At 38.4% G+C, this 23,511-nt stretch overlaps 1 protein-coding gene across 1 annotated transcript in view; it reads right to left on the bottom strand.

Moving 5' to 3' along the window:
* Positions 1 to 3,144: 3,144 nt before the first annotated feature.
* LOC109034945 (uncharacterized) overlaps positions 3,145 to 23,511 on the bottom strand; it is a 56,657-nt gene continuing 36,290 nt past the window's right edge. Inside the window, exons 4-8 of the mRNA XM_019048377.2 lie at positions 23,062 to 23,162; positions 19,638 to 19,737; positions 12,222 to 12,390; positions 9,302 to 9,459; positions 3,145 to 8,389 (exon numbers count right to left, since the gene is read on the bottom strand). Coding sequence (XP_018903922.2) covers positions 8,216 to 8,389; positions 9,302 to 9,459; positions 12,222 to 12,390; positions 19,638 to 19,737; positions 23,062 to 23,162 — 702 coding nt within the window. The 3' untranslated portion in view covers positions 3,145 to 8,215. The remainder of the gene's footprint in view (positions 8,390 to 9,301; positions 9,460 to 12,221; positions 12,391 to 19,637; positions 19,738 to 23,061; positions 23,163 to 23,511) is intronic.

Genomic DNA, 23,511 nt, shown 5'->3' with positions numbered 1-23,511 from the left:
CTTCTTGCTTTTTATTTTATTAAAAGAGTCTCCAGGAACATGTTTAACTTGGAAAAATCATTACGTTTTGAAAGGTTAATATGGCGTATCCATAAATTGTAACAAGACGCAACCTTCCATTTAGAGTCGTGCGAAGTTCCGAGGGTATACTGCCGTACTAAGGAGCAACGCCGTATGAACATTTGAGAGTTACCAAATTTCCTTCGATAAAATTACTATTTTAGAGGTAAGTTATTAATATTTTTCTTTTAAATTTTCAGAATCTTTAGGTAAAATTGTGAACAAAATTAGCTGAAAAATTGGGAGGAAAATATTCATAAGTTTACCAGGAAATTCGCAGCTCATCAAAGGAAATTTGGCAACGCCTGAAGGTTCATAAGGCGTTTCTTCTCAGCGAGGCAGTATACAAAGATACTTTCAACATTATTCTTGGCTACTGGAGCTGAAAAATATGCCTTGAATTAGCAAAAACGGCCTCCAGAGCTCTGTTTCATACTGCTTACCAATACTGCCGTGTTGAAGAAGAACGCCGTATAAACATCCGGATTTTTCCAATCAAATACAGGTATTATGCGTAGGAAGTCAAAACGCCTTCAATTTTTTGAACGCAATGCGGACATCCGTCGAGGTTGTATAGTTGTATCAAGGCGCCGTAGCAAGCGCGTCCCATTCCTTATCGTTACACACGAATGTAAGTTGAGAGAAGCCAGTCATAAAGCCTTCAATTTTATACGTGCATATTTTCGGGCAAAATGAGAGACGACGTCTCTCCATATGCGACGTTGCATACTTCCTTAGAAATTTTATTTTTCTCTCGAGAAGCTGGTCAACATGAAACTTAAATTCTCCATGATTTTTCGTATTCGATAGCAGAAGATTTGGTTCAAAATTTAAAGTCGTAAATTTCGATTGTTTCTCATTGAAGAGATGAATTAAGAACGGAAATTTTGAAACACCGCAATGGAGATACTCGGTCTCGCACTTCAGTCGGACCGATACGGACATCCAACAAGCTTAAATAGTCGCATCAAGTCCCCGTCACCGCTGACCAACGCGTTTGTCGATCGAATCAACTACAGGTATTATGCGTAGGAAGTCAAATCGCCTTCAATTTTTTGAACGCAATGCGGACATCCGTCGAGGTTGTATAGTTGTATCAAGGCGCCGTAGCAAGCGCGTCCCATTCTTTATCGTTACAGACGAATGTAAGTTGAGAGAGGCCAGTCATAAAGTCTTCAATTTTATACATACATATTTTCGGGCAAAATGAGAGACGACGTCTCTCCATTTGCGACGTTGCAGACTTCCTTAGAAATTTTATTTTTCTTTCAAGTAGCTGGTCAACATATCACGACAGCTCACGCTGTGAAAGTGATGACGAGCTTTTCCAAATTTTTTTGCATCATATTTTAGATTTAAGTTCCCTTTATTATTTAGTTAAATCATTCCTCCTTCTTAGTTTTTAATTTCTCTGCGAAAATTATATTTTTGCGAAATACAATCCTTGCGTTAGCGCCCTTAAACTCCGGCCTTAACGGTCGAAACCACAGGAGTGGCACAAGAAAACCGAAAAACCAAACAGGGACGCTACTTCAATAACAAACTTCCACCTTGCTAAGGCGCAGGGATACAACTATTTGATCTCGCCGGAACGCTTGAGGTATGACGCTTCAACTGAAGGCGTTTTCGAATTTTCTGTATTTACATGACGAGCTTTTCCAAATTTTTTTGCATTATATTGTAGATTTGAGTTCCTTTTATTATTTAGTTAAATTACTCCTGCTCTTTAATTTTTAATTATTCTGGTAAAATTTTCTTTTTGCGAAATACAATCCTGGCTTTAGCGCCCTTAAACTACGGCCTTAACGGTCAAAACTGCAGTAGCGGCACTTCCGATCGAATCAAATTTTCAGTAGAGTTAAATTTTCGACAGGGACACTTCACCGGTTGGAAACAGTTTCCAGTTGGGTTAATTTCCGATCACGTCAAATACGGATGGATTACGGTTCCAGTGATTTGGAATTTTGGGATGGGTCAGATTTCAGGTTGGATCAAATTTCCAGTTGGGTCAAGTTTTCGATCGGTCGAGCAGAGTTTACGGTTGTCGATTTCCGGTTAAGTAAAATTCGGTCGGACGATTGGTCGATTGATTTGAGTTTCCGGTGGGTAAGATCACCGGTTCAGTAAAGTTTTGGTTAGCAGGGTTAGATCAGGTTTTCGGTTGAGTAGGATTTGTGGTAAATTTGAGTTTCCAGGTAACTGAAAGATTCAGTCAAGTGAATCAAGTGTTCCGTTTAATTGAACGATCCCGATTTTTTAATCGACGATTTGCGTTGTCCAGGGAGATCATCGATTGTTGAAAATAGCGAAAAATAAGGCCGAAGTTTGACCCCTTTCATTATAAAATTCGAATTCAAACTTCCTGCCCGTCAAAAACTATATTCGAAGTAGGTCAAGGTAGCCATTAAAGACAGCCTGTAAAGTAAGGCAAGTAACTGGAGCATGGTTTCACACACATTTCCTCCCTCTTGTGATGTAAGTCACATCTAATCTTGCTTTAATAAAAATAAATTATTAATAAGTAATAATAAGTAAGAAGAAGAAGAAAAAAAATACACAATGGAAAATTTTTCCTCGTAGGCATGTAAGCAGAAGTTAATTTAGGGCTCGATTTGATTTAAGGAGACTCTAATCTTTTTGCTGGGAGGAAACGTGAATTAACATACATTGAATAGGTCAGATGGTGCTAAAAATCAGTAAATGTTCTCCCATTAAATCTATGTAAGATATTCACATTTTATTAGACAGTCTGGTAACCTTGAATGCGCTATTTTCTCACTTTTGAGTTGAATTTAGAAAGTTTCAGTGCATCTATCGTATTCTGCGCACATGTCAGGTGCGTGGCGTGCTCTGCAATATGTCAATTGTTCTGCCATTTAAACATATGGTAAAGAATTGATTACTATGTGTTCGCTGCGAACAACCTGATTATCGATCCTTTTCCATAGGTCTAAATGGCATAACAATCGGTTCATCGCAAAGCATGCCACGCCACTGGTACTTGTCGACGGAAAATGAATAGTGGTGCCTGATTGCGTACCTTTTTACAGCGGTCCATTGCATTATTTGAATCAGAATTCGAGATTGAAAATTTTTGGAACAGTTTTTATTTACAATCAATAAATAGTCAATAAATCTAACCTAAAACTAAATAATAAATAAATTGTTTCTCTATCATTACATAAAAATACTTTGGTAACAAAATTTGTATTTGATGAAATACTTCCTTGGTCAAATCACGAGACCAACACTGCCATGCCGGGGAAAAACGCCGCATGAACAGTCGGACATTGCCAAGTTTGTCCGAAAAAAATAGAAATCCTCGCAAGGAAACTTTATATATATATATATATTTTCCCGAGATTTTCCCGGATATTTTCCCGATAATTTCTCAGATAATTTTAATCGCAGTTCAATGTGTAGTTCCTGAAAATTTCAAGGAAAAATATTCGAAACTTCCTTCAAACATTGTCACTCTACTGTAGGAAGTATGGCAACATTCGAATGTTCATATGGACTGCATTTTGCAATTTGGAACTATAAATTCTGGCTCATCTGAAAAAACACTTTTGTGCACAGGGAAACTAATGGCGCACACGTTGTTTTTAAACCGGGCCAGAATTCATAGTTCCTAATCGCAAAATGTAGTCCGTGTTGCGTTCCTCCTCAGCAAGGCCTAAAAGGAGACTGCAGGAGAGGTTAATGAATATGCATCCACATAAATCAATCACATCAGAAGTATTTTGCTCGGAAAATTTGGTGAGGAATGATAGCCCCTCCAGGCATCCACAAAAGAAGTTTTCAGTGTATGAACAATCATTCCAACAATATGAAAACAGATAATGGAATATGATGTCAAGATCAGCCTAAATAATCCCTTCTCTACTGCAAAAACTGAAAGGAGTGCATTTTAAACATACAGTAACAAAATAAATTACTCCATACTCTCTCTTTTTAAGATGATTTTGATCTTTTTTAATTGAATCGCTGGGTCTAAAAGTTTTGCCAGGTGTACTGTAGAGAGGAACTGCTATGAAGAGCCAAGATAACCACCAAAGTAACGAGGTTTGAATGAAATATGAAAAGCAAAGATGTTTTAATCATTGTCGAAATGGCGGTAAAAAATTGAAGCCACTGATATAGTGAATCAGATACTGGATTTGATTTCCTGTCGGGTACAAATTCTGGCTGATCTCAATATCATAAAATTCTTTGGTCTCCTACCCAAGTGTTGCAGAATTATAGTATAGTGACATATAGTAATCTATGTATTCCTTCTTCAGTAGCATTATTTTTCTCGGAAATTTGAAACATGTCAATTAATGTCAAATGTCTGAAGAATTCACAGCAGCAGCCCTCAAAATCTGCCTTGAAAGTTTCTTATATTATACAAATATTCGTTCACACACTGGGAGTTTACCATCTAGTATTGAATTAATTTATTTTGTTCATCATTCTTGTAATTATGTGCGTACAGTTATGTACGAGTTTTTTTTGTTTTTTATTAATAATACCTACCACTTTCTGGACATTTTGTAAAAAATGCAAAACATCGGTACTCAGGATAATATTTCCATTAGTGGATCGCAAGTCAATTGTGAAGTTGCCACTGTAATCGTTCTATACATTTTCAAAGCTGATTATCTAATTTTATAAAAGTAATCTTACAAAATCTGAGTCATACTAAGAAGTTTTCGTTAGCGACTGCAAGTAATAACTCTTAAACATTGAATTGATTTATGATGAGGATTGTCGGCAGTTTCAAAAGCTTTTTTTGACTCCGACAAATTTTTAGCAAGGAAACTTTTGGCACCTTTGAGAGGGACTTTCCTATTTTTCTTGAATGATGATAGCCAGTGGCGATTCTTGAATGTTGGCAGCACCATTTTTCTTCCATTTAAATGTAGGTAAAACAATCGAATCTTGGTGAGGCATTGCCTCACCTGAAATCGATATTTTTTAATGGATTTAAATTAAGGGAAACCAGTGTTGCCAGTTTGCAAAATCGCAACTGATGATAGCTCAAGAGCGGAAACCAGTAAATCCACCATTTTAGCAATCTGAGATGACAGCACTCAGAAATTTCACAATTTGTTAAGTTTTGTGTTTTTGGAATATTTGTAGAGATTATAACTAATCACAGAAAAGAATGTGCACATATTTGTTAACGCTACACTGCATTTCAAAATGAATTCATAACATCAAGTCAGTCTGACTTAAAATCATAAAAAAACTTGAATTATACCCCTCCTAACCGAGATGACGCTTGAGAACAAAATGAATGAGTTCATTCAATTATCAATTCTCCCATTCTTAAAAGGAAAGAGCCATTCTCAAAAACTTTTTCATGATTATTCATGATGGTTCTACTCAGTGGTGAGGCGTGAATGGTCGATGATCGATATTTCCCCATTTGAAGCTGTGGTAAAGAATCGCTTATTAAGGTCTCCGTTGAGAACACGCTGTTTATCGATCCTTTTCCACAGGTATAAATGGTAGATTAATCGATATATCGCAAAGCACGTCACGCCACTGGCGCTGCACTCAGTCTTGGTAGTTTTTTTATGAGTCCTTCTCCACAGCCCCTCGATTATTTGGACGTATTTCTAGCGAACGGAACTATGTGCATTTGGACATGAACCCTGAGACCTATAGGAATACATGCATAACAGGGCTCACGTCGTAATGCACATAGTTCCGTTTGACGGAAACACGTCCACTCCTGTGAAGTATTCAGAATTATTTAATGATAATTGTCCCTTATTTACGAAATGGCAAAGTACCTATGTACACTAGTAACAACCAATTTTTTTTTTCAAAATTGACAGTAAATCCGATTTCACGATATGTACATGTTAAAGAAGCTTAGGGAACGTAAATACATGTACATTTTTGTTCCTTTTTCTATTAAGTAACAAAGTCGAATTTTATTTACCTAAACGAACAGTCCTGAGAAAGTTTTGTCCGCATCTATGAGACACAGAACTAAAGTAAACGAGAAATTACTCCGATAATTTTGCACCATGTGCATATTTACAAAGTTTTTGCTGAACACATTTTGTTTTTGACTTGAAAGCTCCGAAGCAAGTGTCAAACTTGTTAAGAGTCCGCGGAACAAAAATCATAATTTAGTGTAAATTTTCGTGTCACGACTATAGTGTCAGTTAATGTTCTAATAGTGAGGCACCAATATTCAGGTTATCTTTGATTATGAGAAGGGAAATTTAAAACCAAAGTTTTCTTCAAGATTTGCTATCCTTTTTATGTTTCTTCATTCATGTTGTGGAGTTCCATTAATCGCTTTTATTTCATCTTCTGTTTGAATAAAACAGTTTTCAATGGAAGATTTCCTTAACTAAAAGGGTTTACGTTTTTTTCTGAAATTCTGCTTTTTTTGAGAGGTTTGGTCAGGTTCTAAAATCAAAGTATCACTTCAGTTTTTTTAATCCTTTTCTTATTTCTATGTCAGGGTGGCTTAGTCTAATTCAATTCGAGCATTACCTCCTTCAATGCACTTTATCCTTCTCTTACGCTATTATTTCATCACGTTGCTTTCAATTTATCTTATGAGGATGGAAAAAAAAAAAAAATTTCCAGGATAGGAAGTCACATCGAAACAGGTCAACATTTTTACTTACTTATTTCTGTAAGAGTGAGGACGTTATTCAAATTCTGTGAACATAAACAAATCTGCAGTTATAAGAAGAATTGGACCGCGTCCAATAGGAAGGAACCAAGCCACATCAGCTATCGCCAAATTTAACCTGGCAATTAACTCTTTTACAAAAGAACGTTTGTGCGGATTTCATTCGAAAATTTTGAGGAATTTGCTTCGTACCATGCAGAAAATTTACCGAAATTTGCATAAAAATCCGCACAACCGTTTCCATTTAAAAAGGTGGATTACCTAATGGGCCTGTTGCATGCAAGAGATACAGCCGCGTGAATAGACTTTTTAGAGGTTAAATGACACGAAAATTACGATGGTCACATTAAAAAAGTCTGAAATACACTCCTTACTGCGCATTTTGCGTTGTGAGGAACGCGCTTTTTCAAATTTCCCGCGTCTGGGGGCAGTTCTCTAATCACCGGAAACGAGCAAACGGCGGGCTCGGTGATTTCCGGAAGATGCCGAGTCGTTGTTGTTGTTGTTGTTATTTTTTCCTTCAGTTTGTTTACAAACCCAACGTGATCTTTTACAGTGGTCCCTATACGCTTTATGCGGTAACCAAATCGATCAACTTTTAAATATCCAACGCAATCCTTCTACATTTCATTTTACGATATCACGAGCTCCGATTTTTAGGTTATGTTGTCAGTTTTAGTTGACCGGAAATAGCCGCGAGTTGCCGTTAATTGTTTCCGTTAGAAAACTGCCCCCAGACGCGGGAAATTTGAAAAAGCGCGTTCCTCACAACGCAAAATGCGCAGTAAGGAGTGTATTTCAGACTTTTTTAATGTGACCATCGTAATTTTCGTGTCATTTAACCACTATAAAGTCTATTCGCACGGCTGTATCTCTTGCATGCAACAGGCCCATTAAGTTTGGCAATAGCCGATGTGGCTTGGTTCCTTTCTGCTTGAGGCGGTCCAATTTCTCTTCACAGAAAATGATTAAGCATCTACATAAGTTAAGCAGCAAGTAAGGAGACTCGCCTTCCGTTTCCTCAATTTTTGTGACACAATAAGACGTTTTTTATCCACTGAAATATCTCTGCTATCCTCTGGCACCCATTCTCTCAATATTTGATACGTGCTTTCTTTCTGCCATGAGGTTTTCTTTTATTCATATTTTATTCGTCCTCTTCTTAATAATTATTATCTCACAATTAGATTGACATAACGCTGATTGTGCATACTTTTATTTGAAAGTGCTTCAGAGTCTCTATTTTCTGCAGCTGTCTCAAATTTCTGAAAAACATGGAAGGGGAAAAATAATAAGAGCAACTTGCTTTTTCCCCTTTTTTTCTCAGCCAGTCATAATTTTATCGTGTTGTAAGTGTTGCGGGGTACGAGGGTTTAGTTTAGACTAATTTTTAGAATGCGTTTGGCGAGTTTTAATGACTTGTTTTTAGTTCCTCAACTTTTTTCAGTCTACTTTAATTTTCTACCCCACGATGTTCCCCTCCGGTTTTCCTGCAAGGAAATATTGAAGCTAATCATGAGTCTGATGGTTGACCATCACTTTATCTATCCATGGCACAAACTTCTGAATGTTGGTGTAAACTCCTGGTAAGTGTTCTCTACCGCATCCAATTCCCCACGATACCAGACCGATCAAAGTCTTCCTTCCGTCCATCGTAGTTGTCAGAGGTCCACCAGAATCCCCCTGGAGGCAGCAGACACAAAAAAATAATTTTTTGATTTTCCCGATGATTAAGAACGAAGAGAGACCAATTTTTGCAATTTAAATGGAATCTTTTTTTCCAAGCCTCACAGGGTTACTGTCTCATTTTTTGTTTTGTTTTTTTGTTTTTGAAAAATTATTTAGATTAGGTACTGATTCCTATGGAAAATTAGTACGAGACAGCTTTTTTATTTTTGTATGAAATCCTACTTGTTGAAAAGGAACCAAGATCATTTTAATGTTGCTAGGAGTGCAAATTACATTCTTTGCGATAAAGTTACTGAAATCATGTAAAGAGTCAAATTTACGATGGTAATTTTCGTCTTGAATTTATCGTTTATTCAGGGTAAAGATAAACCTTGTTTAGATGCTCAGTTTATACTTGGAAGGTAAAGAAAGTTGCACAATCTTAACGACACTGGAATACTCGACTTGGTTCCTTTTTGCAAATTTAATGACTTTACCAGGCGAAACGAAGTTACGACACTGGAAAAAAAAACCACATTGGATCTAGAGTCCAGACTCTTAAAAACATCAACAAGAAAATATACTCTTGATTCAATCAGATTTAAGCTTAAATCAAGAACCAAGCCTCCTAATTTGAGCGGATTTCCTTTTGATTTAAGCTTAAATCTGATTGAATCAAGAGTCCTTTTTCTTGACAATGTTTTCAAGAGTCTGGACTCTAGATCCAATGTTTTTTTTCCAGTGAAGATTGAAATTATTACTCTCGAAATTACGAAAATAATTCTCCAAAAACAAGCGAAGAAAGCTTCAACATATTCTGGTCACAAGACAAGTCCGTGTTTGTCGGCCGTGTGGTATCACTGAAAAATGAAGGCGTTCCTAAGTCCAGCGTTTCTGCTCTCATATTTGAACGTGGTATGAACTCACCTGACAACTGTCTCTGCCGCCTTCTTTGTAACCGGCGCAGAGGAAAACGTCGTGGATTGTCTCTCTTCGGCCGGCTGATCGGAACCACCGTTGACATCGATCGTTGGGTATCACTTCCACCTCCACTTCCTGAAGTACGGTTGGCACTGTCGATACTCCTAAAATTAACCACATCCATTAGTTTTGGTGCGTTGCAATGTTTATTAGATGCTGTGCATGCTATGTGCCTTATTAAGGTGATTCGATGGACGTCAGATTTTGTGTCAGAACGGCATGCAATCACATCAATTGGTTACATTTTTTCAGCTACTCGTCATTTTTCTCCAATTTTGAGATCGCAATTCTGTTGTCAGGAGACTAAAGCACTCACCAATTTTACCAAAGAAATTCAACGTAATGAAGGCGTGGTTTTTTTAGAGAGGAAATATCGCATTCGAGTGCAGTCTCGATATCAGTATCGAATGCGATGTTTTCTTTCTAAAAAAAACCACGCCTTTATTACGTTGAATTTCTTTGTTAAAATTGGTAAGTGAGTGCTTTAGTCTCCTGACAACAGAATTGCGATCTCAAAATTGGAGGAAAATGACGAGTAGCTGAAAAAATGAAACCAATTGATGCTATATATCGCATGCCGTTCTGACACAAAATTTGGCGTCCATTGAATCACCTTAAAGTAAAAATGTTGAGCTACAAGGCTCCCAAGTACCTAGGTTTATTCAGCTAATTTTCAGGGAGCGACCCCTCAGCTTAATTTTTTTTAAAAATTTTTTTTTAATAATTTTTTTTTTTGAAGAAATTTTATTTAAGAAAATCGGAACTATAACAAGAATATGCTTTGTATCTATCTACATGATTTGAATAAAATCGCCTTTTTTCCATGACAATCGATCCTCAAGATGAACACTTCGAAGCCAAGACCACCCGAAGATTATGAAACACAGATTAGTCCAGATCGCTAACATCCAATCTAGCCAATGCTTCAGAAGCGTGAGTAATTTTGCTTACAGGTTAGGCAACTTTAGAAAATTGATGGCACTACCAGTAGTGAAAGAACTTGACCGGATCGAGAGAAATTTCCTCTTGATTCTGATTATAAAGCTTTAATAAAGTATAGATAGTAATGTATAATAATGGTTTTTGATCAAATAAGATTTTATCAAGTACTGTTATGCTAAGTATTCTGTTTCAATATTCTTACAACAGTTGGTAGCAATTAACTGCTCTCATGGGGGCCTGGCGGGAATTCAAAACTAGGAACCAAAAGTCTCATTTTGGCAGGATTTTGCTTTAATTTTCGGTTTCTAAGGCTTTAAACTTCAAAAATATGATATATTATAATCTGCAAATTTTTTCAATAATGTTATCTACTCAGTATACTGATGAACTCTGATTTGTTTATTTCCACCGATAAAGCACAAAAACATAGCCCGATTATACGAATAAAGAAGGAGAATTAATTAAAATACGGGTAAACAAGGCTAAAAATTATTGAAACACTTAAAGGCAGGACGTTTCGAGCTGCTACCAGCTCATTTTCAGCTGCAAAAACACATAAAAACAAGTAAAAAATTGAGTGGCGACCTGACCCCAGCCGTTATTATGAGTGGTTACGTGAGATAACGGCTGAGGTCAGGTCGCCACTCAATTTTTTACTTGTTTTTATGTGTTTTTGCAGCTGAAAATGAGCTGGAAGCAGCTCGAATCGTCTTACCTTTTAGTGTTTCAATAATTTTTAGCCTTGTTTACTCGTATTTTAATTAATTCTCCTTCTTTATTTATTTCCACCTTAATTATTTAATTTGGAAATATTGAACCACATAAATTCTACTGAGAAACTAATTCTTGAATTCTTCGGAACGTTTCATCCCACAAAAATCTGAAAAAGAAGTATTCTCCCGCCGAAAATCTGCTGAAAATAGCCAAAATTTCAGTTTTGGTTCCTAGTTTTAAATGCCCATGGATTTTCCCGCCAATGGCGCTCACAAAACTACTCACGCTCCTCCGCCGATGTTAGCGATCTGGACTAATCTGTGTTATGAAAATATTGGTTTTTTCCCAAATTTCCGGGACAGCTTAGAATGTTATAGTTGTTAAAATTTGCAGTAAGCAATGCCTATCGCCGGAATTATATTTCAGGTCAAAAACAGTGTCTATTTTAGGGGTACTCTATTTCAGGTACTCTATTCTAGGCCGACGACTCTTGCACTGAGGCATGAACTCGGATTAGAGTCCCTTCATACTGAGAGTTAAGACAAATCCCCCCTCCCTCCCTTCATGGAGTCAAAAACGGGTATGAAGATTACACAAATTGATAGTTTTTTATAATCTTGGATCGGCTCATTCTCAAATTCCTTTCTCCGTTCCTTCTCTCATTCTGTTTGTTCCTTGCCGAACCCGTTATCCTCCGGTCCATTCTAGATTATAATCTTTGCAATCGGTAAAAAATGTAATATTTATTCCCGTGTGTGACACTGTAGACTTTTGGAGGCCTAAAATACGGGAGCCAATCAGAAATGGATTCATATTGTTTTAACTTTCAGTGTAAAGGGACTCTACTCCATTTTAGGCCGACGACTCTTTCATTGAGCACTGCAAGAAAAAACACATTGTATCCAGAGTCCAGACTCTTGAAAACATTGACAAGAAAAAGGACTCTTGATTCAATCAGATTTAAGCTTAAATCAAAAGGATTGAATCAAGAGTATTTTTTATTGTCGATGTTTTTAAGAGTCTGGACTCTAGGTCAAATGTTTTTTTTTTTTTTTTTTTTTTTTTTTTTTTTCCAGTGGATTCTACTCCATTTTAGGCCGACGACTCTTTCATCGAGGCATGGACTCGGATTTCCACGCGGCGATGGCTCAAGGAAAGTGCGCGGTGCGGCGATATACTGAAAGAAGGAGGAAGTGGCTGGTCGGCCTACCGTGTCGCGTCCTGCCCCAGCCGGCGACGGTGGCCATTTTGCCTGAAAGCTTCGCCGCGGTGTCGGGCAAACAGACGGGTATGATGTGCTGTTTAAAACTGACGTCCTTGTCCACTTTCACCAGCGCCACATCGTTTCGAAAGTCCGTCGGGCTGTACTGCGGGTGAACCTGTCAAAAATCAACCCATCCATCATGAGCTCCAATTTTCAGCGCCCAACTCCGGACCGGTAGGAGTCGTGTCCCCGGCTCGCGGCCCCGGACCAACTCCCTCGCTCCAAAGGTAAAGAGAGCAAAGCTCCCGCGGTAAGGAAGAACGTCGTATGAACCTTCAGGCGTTGCCAAATTTCCTCCGAAAAACGACGAATTTGCGGGAAAATTTGGGAATAGTTCTCCTAGGCTTTTTCGGAGGATTTTGTTGGAAATGGAGGTGTTGCATATCGACGGTGAAATTACCAAACCACGTATCTCGTTTGCGGTGTTTAAAAATCTACTCTTACATTTTATTTTTTTGAAGTAGACCAAATCAATATCATTCCTTGAAATTTTCACGGAATTTTCTCAGCACGATGAGGAAAAATCACAAAAATTTTCAAGACTGAATGTTAAGTAGTTTTTCATTTAAAAAATAAAGTATGACAGGAAGTCTGCGACGTCGCAAACCGAGATACGTGGTTTGGTAGTTTCACCGTCAATATGTGAGGAATTTGCAATTTGACTGTGAATTCTTATGTAAAAGTTTGCCAGAAACACGATGGTGCTACTGGTTTTTTCTGAAATAAACTCCCGAGCTCAAAAAAAGCTCTCAAGTTGAGACCAAAATGGAGGGGATATCCCACCTTACCCTGAGAGTCCACCTCTACATCAAGACAAACTCTCCATGCAAAGATAGGGAGCAAATACATTAGTAGGGTTGCCGTGTTTTCAGTTTTGGAGTCCCCAAAGAAAGTGGCAGCCCTGTCAATGTATTTGCTCCCTATCTTTGCATGGAGAGTTTGTTTTGATGTAGAAGTAGAATCTCAGGGTAGGGCGGGATATCCCCTCCATTTTGAGCCTCAACTTGAGAGCTTTTTTTGAGCTTGGGAGTTGATTTCAGAGAAAACCAGTGGCACCACCGTGTCTCTCGCGAACTTTTACGTAAGAATCAATAGTCAAATCGCAAATTCCTCACACATGCAACATCTCCATTTGCGGAAAATTTGTGAATAATTCTCCTCGGATTTGTCGGAGGATTTTGTTAGAAATTTTATCTGAATAGTCTGAAAATTTCAAGGAAAAATATTCTTAACTTTCTTCAAAACTAGATATTTTCTGAAAGGAAATTTGGCGACATTCGAATGCACATACGGCGCTTTTCCTGAGCACGGCAGAATAGTTTTGAGGTTCTAAGCATCTACAAGCTGATTATTGTTGAAATTGAGAGACGAAGCGATAGACAGCGAAGACATAATATGGAGTATGGAGCTATCATATTGGTAGAAATTTGAGGTTCTTATAGACTACGGGATAAATGATGGAATTATTATAGGGTCTCTCATGGGTTGCCGTTAGTTAGTCTACGTGTATCACCTACTTCCTTTGACCATTGCAACCACTCGCTTCCACCAACAGGAACTCTCCAAATCCCTTTTGTCTTCCTTGTCTACAGTTTTGTCTATCAATTTCTAGAATCAGCCCAATGGACAAATTCGGTACAGAAAGATCAGTGGCGTGCGGTGGGTTTAGTGACAGGGCAAGCTCTAGCGTTCGCCATCCCGGGGGGGGGGGGGGGGTTAACGTAGTCTCTTTCCCCTCCTCAGGGAGCCTCCCTAGAAAATTGTTAAAATTTTACGGTATTTACTCTATTTTTCGGATGAAATCTGATGGAACGTCTTGAAAAACTGTGGTTTTCGTTTACTCGACTTGTTTCGAATGTTATTGAGCATTAGAGGACGGCTCCATGCTCTTAACTCCTAATTTTGCCACTTATTTGAGGTATTGTAGTCTTTATTCTACATTATTTAGATTTTTTTTAGTTTAAAATTAGAAATTAGAAAAATAAGTAAGAAAATTAGAATTTTCTGCATTTAAAACATGATTGAGAATTTTCTAATTCATCACTAATTAGATCAAGTGAGCGAAATTTTATAGAATGGGCATTTGCCGAGAGACTACAACCGCGACGGAAAGAGGGAGCAAGATAGCGCATCGGAGGCAGAAGCAGCGCGCTGCGGTGACGGGCCAAGAGATGGCCAAGTGAAGCGAGCTGCGATCGCGCAGCGAAGGGCTCGGACTCGGAACGTACCGCTCTACCCGCCCGCCTTGATTCCGCCGCCGAGCAGTGGCGCTCCGCTCAGCTGATCGCAAGCGATTCTCCAGCGCATGAGTCGGCCCGTGTCCAGGCCGCGCAGCTCGCTGCGCCACCTCCATCCGCTCTGCTGCTTTCCTATACTATAGTGGCACTATACGTATTTCTGTCTCTCTCTCTTTCTGTTTTCAATGCAATTTACATACTGAACACCTTTTATAAATTATATTTGCTAAAATGTAAAACATGCATGTAACAGGTGTAATTTTCTTCTTTCTTTTGAAATCTTTGGGCAAGCAGTGCTTGCCTTGCTTATCCGGACCGCACGCCACTGAGAAAGATGGGTCTGTGCAATAGTGCAGCATCGGCGGAGATAGGAATTTTGCTAGAGGAGGTTCAAAAAGACAGCACACAGAGGGAAGTTGTGGGGTGTTTCTCAAGGTCTGAGGGCCTCTTCCAAAATGTTTTGATAATTGAGATATCCTAGAAGCTTATTTGGACCGCGTTTAGCAGAAAGGGACCAAGCTAGATTAGGTATTGACAAATTTAACTGGAAAATGTAACTTTTTACAAAAAAATGTTTGTGCGAACTCCTTTGACAATTTTAAAGAATTTGCTTCGTACCTACTATGCAGGAAATTCTTTGAAATTTGCACCAAACTTCCCACAACCGTTTTCATGTAAAAAATTAAATTACCCAGTAAAAATTGACATTAGCTGATGTGGCTGGATCCCTCTCTGCTTAGCGAGGTCCATTTGAGCTGCTCATAAAAAAAATGTATCTAAATAAAATTTCAAAGATGATCTTATATATCACGTCAGTCTGAGATAGTCTCAGTCGAATTTTCGGTGCAAAGATATATCCTTCATTAGCAGAATTACCGCCTTGTTCAAGAATTATTCGTCACATAAATGGACTGCATTTTGCAATTTAGAACTATAAATTCTGGCTCTTCTGGAAGAACACTTATATGCATGGGGATACTATTGGCAAATACGTTATTTTTAAAACGGGCTAGAATTTATCGTTCCAAATTGCAAGATGTAGTACAAATGTAAGTCTTAGACCACATTCGTAATAACCTCGCTTATATTAAAGTACGAAACCACGTATCTGTATCGCGGTGTTTCAAAGTTCCGTTCCTATTTTGTTTTTCTAAGAGAAACAAGCTAATTTTATGGCTTAAAGTTTAGACAGAATATTCTACCGACAGAGAGGAAAATTCAAGGAAATTTTCAAAAGATTACGTTAACTAGTTTTTGAAAGAAAAATTGAGTATGATGGAAAGTCTGCAACGTCGAAAAAAGAGCTACGTGGTTCAGCACTCCGATATCATAGATTTTTTAGATTACCCAATTTTGATTAAACTTGTTGATAGAATTTGTTAATTTGATTGAATAAAGAAAATTAAGTGAACCGACTGAATTAAAAAGAATGAAGGGGAGAATGCCCTTAACCAAAGGAAAATCCCGATTTTCAAAAATGTACAGAGATATGTATTTTTTTCACATATTCACTGGGGGGAAAAAACCACTTGGATCTAGAGTCCAGACTCTTAAAAGCATTGACAAGAATAAATACTCTTGATTCAATCGGATTTTTGCTTAAATCGAGAAACAAGTCTCTTAATTTAAATGGATTCCGATCCTTTTGATTCAAGCAAAAATTCGATGGAATCAAGAGTATATTTTATGGTCAATATTTTTAAGAGTTTGGATTCTAGATCCAAGCGAATTTTTTTTCCAGTGTTGTTCATGTTTTGTGCAAACTGTCAAGTCGCTCCTCCACGCATTTCTCCACGATCGATGCCTCATCGAGTAGTGGGAAGCACTTGGATTACGCAGAGGCGTCCGCAACGCAAGGCTGATTAGCGTAAATACGCATCAATACACGTGACGTAGACATAAGAGGGGAGGGGGAGGGGGTAGTGCGTGCGCGCATTAAAAATCTGAGCATATCTGATTTATGCAGAACTGATTAATTATTGAGTAATAATAGAAAGTTCCCTTTTCGAACCCTAACTTCCCTCAAGCGCGGTTGCAGCGACTAGTAACTCACACGAGGACTTTCTCTGATCGATTCACGCAACAATCTTCTAAACGGTGTTATTGAAATGCAAGCGACGGACGCTCGTTACGTAGCGCCTGTCTCAACACCACCATCTTCGATGTGTTTACTGGTGGTGACAAAACAGTGGTGACATCATTTAAAATTCGCCCATTGGTATGTCGCAGGCAATTTGTCAAATCAGGCATTTTATCAAATGCCTAGGCTAATATTCCAATTTTGACAGGTTATGAAAAGTTGTTTTATGACGAAAAACTCCCAAGTTTCCAATATTTTGAAAAAAATGACTCATCAAATCTGCGAGCTCTCGTTGTCACTTCCCTCTCGAATGCTTTTCATACACTTAAATGTTAAAATTTTAAAAATTCTGTGTTTTATGAGACGCTGTAAATTGTATTCTACGTGAAATTTTGGTCAAGAAACAAGTATCTTAATTGCTTAATCTAAAAATCGATTCTTAATTTAGTATGTCGTCTAGTGGTCCATTCACTCAAGTTTCGTAAAAATTGTCCTTTTTACGTTATGCTACGTCAAAGACACCCTTAAACCTCCCTTAAACACGATGTGCATTACATGGGACCTCCTTGAGGAATGGAGCTGTTTAAGGAACGGCCTCTTTAGTGTTTGACCTGTACAGGTCAGACACAAGTGCCTTAGTAGGTACTGCCGTGCTAAAGAAGAACGCTGTATGAACATTCGAGAGCTGCCAAATTTTCCTCGATAAAACATGCACATAGAGTGTCCCAAAACAACTGAGGCCAAATCTGTAATTCGGAAACTATGATAGATATTGACATGCGGTTTGTAGGAGGTTATAAAGTCCATACTATTATTAGCTATTAAAACTCAAAATGTGAGCTTATTTGGTTGAAAACTCACCGAGTTATAGCAATTTTTTGGGGACGAGTTGAAGAAAACCCTACATACACACGGAGAAAAAAACCTCGTGCGTGGGACCCGAAGTTTAGGTCATATGGATCTCTGAAGTCTTCGGATTACACATCTGAAACTTCAGTTCTTACATCTGAAGTACTTCGGTTTTCACATCCGAAAAACTTCGGTTCTCACATCTGAAGTACTTATGATGTAAGAACTGAAGTTTCAGATGTGTAATCCGAACCTCGACAGCTAGACCTAAAGTGTTCAGATGCTCAATCCGAAGACTTCAGAGATCCATATGATCTAAACTTCGGGTCCCACGCACGAGGTTTTTTTCTTCGTGTACTTTTGACGACATCCATGCATATTTTTCCATGAAACTTTCAGATATTTTAGATCAAATTGGGAGCAAAAATTTCTGAAAATTTCGGAGGAAAAATTCACCATTTTCCTAATAAACTCAGTTTTTATCGAAGGACACTTGGCGACGTCTGAAGGTTCATACGACGTTTTTCCTTAGCACTGCAGCTTAGTTTAGTGAGATGCGTCAAAATTTGTCACCACGACGTCGCGTCGCGTCGTGACCGACGCGTCATTGACACTGATCGTTGACACGCAGCTCCGTAATCCCGTGTGGACGCACGATCACGAAGCGAGACGAGGAGGCGCAAGCGGAGGGTCGGTTACATAGCGCGGTCGAATTCCAGTTGGAAAGCGTCGCGTCTCCGGCGAGCCAAATTACAATTGAACCGAGGGATCATTTACATACGTTCACAATAAAAAGCGAAAGTCCGAGTTAGAGCATAGAAAGTGGCAAGTGCCGAGCGGCCGCCCGAGTACGGCACCGTAATGAGAAATGCCAACAATTGAACCGCAAATTGAGGCCTTTGACTGCGACTGCGCGCCGGGATCGGAGAACACGAGGCCCTTTCATTCTGGATCGGCAGAGCCGTCGCCGAAGACGTAATACTCGCGAATTAGCGCCGTCTGGATTTGCACCCGAGTCGAGGTGTCAAACGTGCTTTCGATTGACAACCGGGCCAAGTTCGGTGTGGATGCGCTCTTTGGGTTGGGTTGGTCCTTTCGCGGGTGACATTTCACTCGACGCCGTCTGATTACACCGTGTAAAATTTCGTCTTGCGTCATTGCTTTTCTCTGGAGTACCTCTATAGGGAGAGTATGAACACTGGGCCCCATGGAGAAGCTTAGGGCTCAAAAAAGGCAGCGCTTTGTTTTGGTTTTTGATGGCTTGGGGGGGGGGGGGGTCATTGCCTTTTGACGGTTATCACCAACTGCACTTACTGCCAACCTGACTACATCTATGATGATTTTTCTCAAAAAGAACACACGATCAGCCGTAAAACTATGTAAGTATGTCTTAATAATGCATTTGAGTAAAATTTTCATCGCGGAATGCAAATAAAACTACATTTCCTGTCACTTTGTATTTACATTTGCTGACAATGTCCGCCATTTTCGGGCCCTAGAGGGCTCGAATCAGTTTAAAGTGGTAAGAGCCAATCAGAGGTGGTAACCGAAGCGGCCATAATCTCCCTAAAAAAGTACTCTACTTTCCTTGAGAATTTTGTGAGAAGCCCAGGGGCACTAATTAGAGTTAGCAAAAGCAAAAGGAGGGATGCAGTCTGCCCTGCAGAGGAAAAACGCGGTATCAGCATTTGAGTGGTGTCAAGTTTCCTCCAATAAAATATTTGTTTTAAAGGATAGTTGTAAATATTCGTGCTAAATAGAACCAGAGATGCGTGGGAGAGATGGGGGTGTGCTCGTTTGAGCTGGGTAAGAAACAATGTGAAAGTGGATATGATTCCTTTCGGGAAAATTGGGAAGCGGGATTTGACATTCAATCAAAAGGAACTAAGCGTCAAAATATGAATGTGTAGATAAAAATATGTGAACATGATGGAGAAAGGCGTATCTGTATGAATGCGCCATAGACCTTTCGAAAAATGCTTTTTGAAAATGAGGAAAAATTGTCATCGGATATTAGAAAATAAAACCCTTATCAAATATTACATAATTAAACTGTAGTGAAACGTTAGCTCAGCGTGGTAGGAGTTATCAATCATTTCTCTTTTATATGAACTTTTCTTCAATTGAATGTTTTTTTTTAATATTTTATTCACTTTTTAAATTCCTACATCCGATGCCTTAATTACAAATTATTACCTCTTTTCTTTCGACGGCGTATTCTTCGTGGGTAAACCGTTCCGCCTGATCTCGGACGTCCCATTCTCCTAGTCGCACCTTCAGATTACTGTTTGCTGTCCTGAAAACATCAAAGGATAATTAATACACACTTTTAATTTGCACAGATTTAAAACTTATCTAAACTTTCAAAATGGTGGTATGATATAAAGGAGACGTTTTGAGTAACTCAAACTGTAATTTTTTTTTTTTTTTTTTTTTTTTTAACTGCATTCGTATGTAGACACAAGTTGGTGCGATTATTCAATCATAACTTAAATTTATGAGGGATATTGTGATGACATTCTTCCCTCTGCAGTGAAAATACGTCTGCGTAAAATGCAAAATCATAACGAATGATCACCACCTACTTGTGTCTGTTGACTGATCCATCTTACCGCCCTCTTTCATTATACATTCGCTTATATTCAAAAATTGTCTTCAAGTTGATGAAACAAAAATGTGTACTCATTATCCTCCACAAAACTTATAAATTGTTCGGTGAGGGAGGGAGAGGGAGCTGAAAGCTCTACACGAAAAAGTTTACTTTTATTCAAATAATTAAATACGTGGTAGACAGGTGTATATTACAACTTGTGTAAAACAGATCAATCGATTGCTGTATCGAATGCAATTTTTATTCCATATGAAGTTTTTACTCTATCTAAATTTTGCAATTTTTCACCGTGAATGCTTTTTTAGAAATATTCACAGGGGCTATCGTTGTTGTTCCTCTTTTTTGGCTATAAAGTCAAAATCTGTCAAGCCATTAATTTGACCCAATCGACGTGATAAATCACACACCAGTTCAACCACACTCAGAACCTAAGACGAATCACCCTTAGATCGATTGTCAGTTCTGGTGATTGCAAACAAGTCCGACAACACCTGATGGGCAGAAGTGCGGGCAAAGACCGGACGATGTGATGACAAATGAAATGACACAACGAAACCAGTTTCACACCTGATGAGTCAATCATTGACGTTCAGATCATGACCACATTTCGTCATCAAGTTCCCTTAAACAGACCCGCGTGGAATCTGAGCTACCCATCTTTCACCTTTCTTCAATAAGCGGATGTCGTCGTGTAATTTTCTTGAGCAACGCATGGAACTTGGGCTCTCCCCATGATATAAGGAGAAAGGTAATTTTACTCAAACGACCTTGAAGCAAATGCGCAAAAGCCTCTTAGAGTTCAGTGCCAGGAAACATTTCCAGACTGATATTGAAGATAAATTCCATCATATTTGAATGACGTGGTTAAATAGTCCCACAAATATAGCCAATCATAGAGAAGGCGACTATGACAACACGTCGTATCTCGATTGTGGTGTGTGTAAACACAGCTTGCACACAGGAGCAATTTTGCAGTCATACCTTTCTCTTTGTACCATGGATCTTCATTGCGATCATTTCTTTCTCTCGAGTCTTTTTTGTATTATTAGACACGATCAAGTGGCAGCTTACGGGTTTTCTCTGTATTGCGATACTCTGTAACGAGCGCATGAAATACGACTGAATAATATTGGTGTAATAAGTTTCAATGAGCCACCTGACTGGGCAAGAGTCACAATATCATACTGCATACGTTCGTCTTATACGTTTTTATACTTCTATTTTGGGATCTTCCATAAAATATAGAAATAACTGTTGGAAAATCGATTTGAAACTGATAAGTCATATTTTGCAATTTGTAACTCATTGAGATATTAACCCAACTCAGCCTCTTTCCTGCGGAGAAAATTATGCATTGGAAATAAATTTATTTAAAAAAAAAAGAAATATTGCCAACATTAAAGAATACCACGCAATATGCGGCTGAACTCATAAAAATTATGTGTTTGGTATGTACGTTTTACCTTCCAGAATAATTTAAAAAAATCGGCGAATAATTTGAAGCAAATTTTATAATACTTTCCCTCTGCCTCTGATATTTTTGATGAATAACTGGTTTCAAAACATCCAGCATGTGATGGAACACCATCCTTGTGAAAAAGGCGATTACTAGTTTAGTATTCGGAATTAAGTTTTGGGTGGAAACGTTGATTTTCTGACGAGTTAGGTTCTCAACCAAACAACTTTAAAATTTTAGTATTTTGAAATGGGTTAATTATCTAAGTACATTTTTCCAACGTCATTCGGTAAAGGAAGACGTGGCGGGGCTCCCCATATCTAAAGTCAATATGATCTAAGTCAACTTAATGCTAATATCTAAGTCAACTTAAGCAACACATTCAATCATGTTTATAATAACGCCTTGATACAACTATTCGCACTCTATGGACGCGCGTGTTGCGTATAAAAAATGGAAGGCGCTCCTGTCGCTTTAATCCATGAAGCTGTGTGCGGCGCGCCGATGCCGATACGAATACAAAAACACACTCACAAAAATCTGAATTACCCGCCACAGCAGTTACTTTAGCAATGTCAAGATGTAAATCTAACAGATGTGGCGGTTAATTTAGCGTTTCGTGAGTTGTCACACACTATTTTACACCCAGAATGTTAAATTAGCATCCTTTTTTTCCGGTGTAATGCTTTTAATGGTAAAAAATGAAAACTTTAAAACGCTGTATTGTCAAAATTCGCTTTGAACTGAAGCTATAACTTTCATAGGAGGATTGTCCCATCATGTTTCAAGTCATCATGTCATCAGGTCTTGTTTGGGATAGATTTAAACGGAATCCCTGTGTTTCCCAAACTGGGCACGAAAAAGGCCCTTTTTTGACAGGCTCTGCTGAGGAATTGAAATGAAATGTAACAAAATCATGTGCGCTCGTATACACTCAGTGAGTGCGTCTGTAAGTTACTCAGTCCATAACAGAATTATCGTCCATTTGAACCCCGTTTAGCAGAAAGGGACCAAGCTACATTAGCAATTGACAAATTTAACGGAGCAATTTAATTTTTAATGTGAAAACGGCTGTGCGTATTCTTTTGAAAATTTTAAGGAATTTGCTTCATACTATGCAAGAAATTCTTTGAAATTTGCACTAAAAATTCGCTTAACCGTTTTCACGTTAAAAATTCAATTGCCTCGTTACAATTGGCATTAGCTGATGTGGCTTGGTTCCTTTCTGCTGGACGAGGTCCATTTAAGCTGCTGTTATAAAAAAATTTATCTACGTAAAATGTATCTAAAAATTTATCTTTCAAGAGAACTTTTGTACGGATTTCTTGAAAAATGTCGAGGAATTCGCTTCACACTATGCAAAAAATCTACTGAAATTTGCACAGAATAAATTTTGCAATTTATTTGAAGTTTGCATCTGCACAACCGTTTTCATGTAAAAAATCAAATTGCTTAATTTAATTTGGCAACATCTGATGTGGCTGGTTCCTTCCTGTTTAACGCGATCCATTTTATTATGATAAAAAGAAAATAAAAACACAATTTGAACTTACGTGGCAACACAATGCGCAGCGGTGACGACCCATCGACTATTCAGGAGAGCTCCGCCACATGAAAGCTTTTTCGAGAGGAAACCTGATTTGATTATGGCCGCCTGAAAAAGATCCAAATCAAATAAATCATTAAAAAGAAGTTAAAGAAAAAATAAAAATAAGTTAATCAATTAAAAAATTCTACTTCTCAAGAAGAGCACGCGCAACAAATCAGCAGGGACTCGGGCGACGTGCGCCTTCAACGAAAGCTACCTACGACTCTGAGCAACTATTCGAACTCTCCGGAAATCAAATTGCATATACGACGGAATGAAGGGGCTTTCCGAGAATTCGATCGTTCGTGGTTTAATATTCTCATTGTGATCGCTTTGCTGTAGTGGCAGATGAGTTAATTAATACGTTGGGAAAAGTGCTGAGATGTTTATTCATATGTGTCTCGTTAGTCAAATG

Source organism: Bemisia tabaci, chromosome 8, assembly GCF_918797505.1.
Source record: "Bemisia tabaci chromosome 8, PGI_BMITA_v3".
Lineage (NCBI taxonomy): Eukaryota > Metazoa > Arthropoda > Insecta > Hemiptera > Aleyrodidae > Bemisia > Bemisia tabaci.
This window is presented reverse-complemented; position numbering and strand designations above follow the sequence as displayed.